The 3,892-nt window shown below is 50.9% G+C and overlaps 1 protein-coding gene across 2 annotated transcripts in view; it reads left to right on the plus strand.

Moving 5' to 3' along the window:
- Window positions 1-6: 6 nt before the first annotated feature.
- The window catches only part of Lmbr1 (limb development membrane protein 1), a 161,387-nt gene continuing 157,501 nt past the window's right edge, over window positions 7-3,892 (plus strand). For both annotated transcript variants that reach the window (XM_004628966.2, XM_023712871.1), the window contains exon 1: window positions 7-96. In XM_004628966.2, the coding sequence (XP_004629023.1) occupies window positions 31-96 (66 nt within the window). In that variant the 5' untranslated portion in view covers window positions 7-30. The remainder of the gene's footprint in view (window positions 97-3,892) is intronic.

The raw sequence follows: 3,892 nt of genomic DNA on the forward strand, positions 1-3,892 counted from the left end.
CGGGCGGCGCGGCGGCGAGCATGAAGGAGGATGGAAGGGCAGGACGAGGTGTCGGCGCGGGAGCAGCACTTCCACAGCCAAGTGCGGGAGACCACGGTGCGTGGCCCCCACGCGTCCCCGCCGGCCTCGCCCCCGGCTTCGCCCTCTTCGTCGCCGTCGCCCTCGCCGCCCGGCCGCTGCACCTGCGCTCCCCGCGGTCCGCGTGCTCCGCCTTCCGCCGCGGCCGCGCGCGTGTGACGGGGAAGAGGGACGCGGGCCCGGGGTGACAGGAGGAGCGGGGCGCCGAGGCGGGCTGGCGCGGCCGGGGGACGGGGCGACGGGGGACGCAGGATTGGGGACGGGGCTGCGGGGACAGGGCGCGGGAGTGCAGGGCGCCGAGTCCTGGCGGGCAGGCGCGGGTCGCGGCTGGGCTGCGGGAGCCTGGGCACGGCGGCCTGGGAGGGGGAGGAGGCCGAGGCCGCGAGCCGCGGGGGCGGCCGCGGGCTGGCTGCGGGCTCCGGAGGGGCTGCGCCGTGCTGGAGCGCACCCCGCTTGCAGCGGGGGCCATGCCGGTGCGAGGCCTGGCAGGCTGTCGGTCAGTCGGTCGAGCTCCACCACCTGCCTACCTGCCTACCATCACCTCGGCCAGAATCACACTCCGGTGTGCGGTGAAGGCGTTGACTTAGAGCTCATCCACTTTCTGTAGTCCCTGCCATTCTTTTTTGTGGGATTGAGACAGGGTTGCCCTATGTGGTCCAGGCTGGAGTGCTGGGATTACAGGCATGTGTCCTAGGTCCTGATTTTTTTTATTTTTTTAAATGAGGAATCAAACTCAGGACCTTGCGCTAGACCCAGTTGTGGAAATTGGCAATCAGCTTGTCGAAAGCAGAGGCAGCGTCTGAGCTAGTGAAATTCAGTGTGGCAGAGTCAGTTCCTTTTAAGTTTTAAAATGGAAGCTTGGGTGCACGGAGAAGTATGTGAGTCAAGCGCCGGCGGGTCCAGACCGGACACAGCTCACTGCATGCTGGAGGGCCACCCTCGCTCGGCCTTCCTCTGGTACTCCTGACTCGGTATCAGCTCAGCTGTGAGCTCAGTGCAAATGGGGTCTTACACCATGTACGATCTTGCGTTTCATGTCTTTGATTCAGCAATGCTTTACGCGTGGTTGTAGTTTGTTCTCATTGCCGTACTTGTGCCCCAGCTCCATAACAGTATTTTAATTTTCCATGTTGCTGTTGATGGGCAGTTCCTAGTTTTTTTTTTTTTTTTTTTTGCCGGAACCGGAGGTTGAACTCAGGCCCGTGCACTTACCAGGGAAGCGCTTATCCCACTGAGCCATCGCCCCGGCCCATGTTTCTAGGTTTTAATCATGAGTATTTTTGCACATGATTTTTTGCAGCTGTGTGTGCATTTTTTGGATATAGACCCAGAAATCAAATCACTGGGCTAGAAGGTATATATGTTTGTGCATCTTTAGTACCTGTGGATGGTTTTTTTTTTACTGTTACAATTATTTTGTTACTCTCATGTGCACACTAAGTGTGTTTATTGCAGTTATGCATAAGAAGACACACAGTACCCAGAGTGTCTGGAGCTATCCATGTTTCCAGGCACCCACTGAGACACTTGTAGCTTCTCCCAAGAATGAGGGCTGAAGCTCAGTTCACCAGAGTGCCTTGGTTTACGGAGGGCTCACAGGCCCCTGCAGTCAGGTGTGTCTGCGTGCTGGAGAGCCGAATAATCCAGTCAAAGGTGGGAGGCCTGGGGCTCGCTGCAGGGTCTAGATGAGGAAACCCAAGAGTCTGTGTTGGAAGCCTGGAGAATCTGCTCTGGAAGGCGCAAGAGTTTGTGCTGGAAGCCTGGGAACACATCCAAAAGTGATGCGGAAGCCTGAGCACTCCAGGAAGCACAAGCAAGACTTCTTTCTTTCCCTTTTTATTCCATCCGGGCTACAAGCCTATTGGTTGGTGCCACCCACACCCTGGCAGGGCGTCCCTCTTCAGTAAGTCCATCAACCGCAGAACCATGCTAAGCCCATCAGCTGGACATTTCTTATTCAAGTGGACACCACTGTTAACTACCACAGCTGCCATGCATCTTCCTGCCTTCAAAGAATTTTATATTCTAGTTGGGGAGAGGCCAATTAATAAATACACAGCAATGAAATATAACTAGCATGTACCACACCTGCCAGCAGACAAGAGACCTCTCTCTCTTGTGTCCTTCTACCGTGGTATTTCTTTTTTCTTTTTCTTTTGCGGAACCGGGGATTGAACTCAGGCCGTTGCACTTGCCAGACAAGTGCTTATTCTACTGAGCCATCTCCCCGGCCCCTCCACCATGATATTTCTACCTTGGAATCACCTGGTCATAGCCAGAAACCATGAGCTAAAATAAACCTTTCCTCTTAAGTTTCCTTTCTCAACTATTTGGTTACAGTGGTGAAAAGCTGACCAATACAGAAAATAATATACAGACAATTTGTATGACTCATAAAGTCATATGGAGCTGGCAGGAGAGCTCAACGGACTAAAGGAACTGCTTATGCAAGGTTAGGTAAGTGCAGGGAGTGTGATTCAATCCCCTGCACCACGTGCTGCGCCAGCCCCACTCCCAGGGCGGGCTGAGAGGGTCAGAGTGGGACGTAGAGGCACAGGCCTGTAATCCCAGCACTGGGGAGGCTGAAAGCAGGAGGATCACCATGAGTCTGAGCTGCACAGTGAGACCCGAGAGGCTAGCTGTGGGGACAGTGTCAATGACGACGACAGGATAGGAAGCTGGAGATGTGATGCAGTGACAGCGTTGGTGTGCCCTGGTCTTGAGATAGGCCTGGGCCAGGCGGCGCCCTCAGCCCCTCACACGCCCCAGGGACACTCGGGAAACACCCGTGGGTGGTTTCAAATAGTGTCCTAAAGTAGTGGTCCTGGCTTACATTCCTCAGCATTGCGTGAGAGATTTGCTTGCATCTCATTTCTACCAATACTTGGTATTTTCCATCCATTTTTATTTTACCAACTGTGGTAGTATTCGTTAAACAAAGCATTTGAATTTGCATTTTCCTGATGACTAATAAATTTGGATACCTGCTTATACTTATTGGCTATTAGAAAACTATTTTTTAGTGAAGTATTTCAACATTTTTGCTCCATTCTAAAATTACTTTTTCATTCTGATATTGATTTGCAAGAGTTCTTTTTTCTAGATACAGTGTCTTGGTTGGATGTATGTATTGCAGATACTTTTTTCACTGTGTATTCATTCTTAACGATACCTATGGTGAACAGAAATTTTCTTTTTTGAGACAAGGTTTCTCAGTTTAGACTGGCCTAGGCTCACCGTGTAGTCCAGGCTGCCTCGAACTTGCTGCAAGTCTCCTGTCTCAGCCTCCTAGGTTCTAGGATTACAGATGTGTGCCACCACATGTGATTGAACTGCGATTCTATGTATGTATATATGTATTTGGCACAGGGTCTTGCTACACAGCTTGGACTGGTAGTAGTGATCCTCCTGTCTCAGTCTCCCCAGCACTGCGATTACAGGTGTGCGCCACCATGCCCGGTTTTGGGGCCAATGTGGCATACGGTATAGGACTTGAACTCAGGACCTTTTAATTGCCAGGCAGGCGCTTAGACCACTGAGCTATCTCCCCATCCTTGAAGTGAAATTCTTTTTTTTTTTTTTTTTTGCCAGAACTGGCAAAAAAAAATTGAATTCAGGCCCTTGCGATTGTCAGGCAAGCACTTATCCTGAAGTGAAATTCTTAACATTAATTTTTTTTTACATTAGCACTTTTTATATCCTGATTAGAGAAGTCCTTGCTTACACCAACGTTATGAGTTAGTAAGGATTATACTTTTCTCTAAATGCTTTTTTTTTTTTTAATTTTTTTATTTATTTATGTGTGTGTGTGTGT

The sequence above is a fragment of the Octodon degus genome, unplaced genomic scaffold, assembly GCF_000260255.1.
Source record: "Octodon degus isolate 3935 unplaced genomic scaffold, OctDeg1.0 scaffold00027, whole genome shotgun sequence".
NCBI classification, from domain to species: Eukaryota; Metazoa; Chordata; class Mammalia; order Rodentia; family Octodontidae; genus Octodon; species Octodon degus.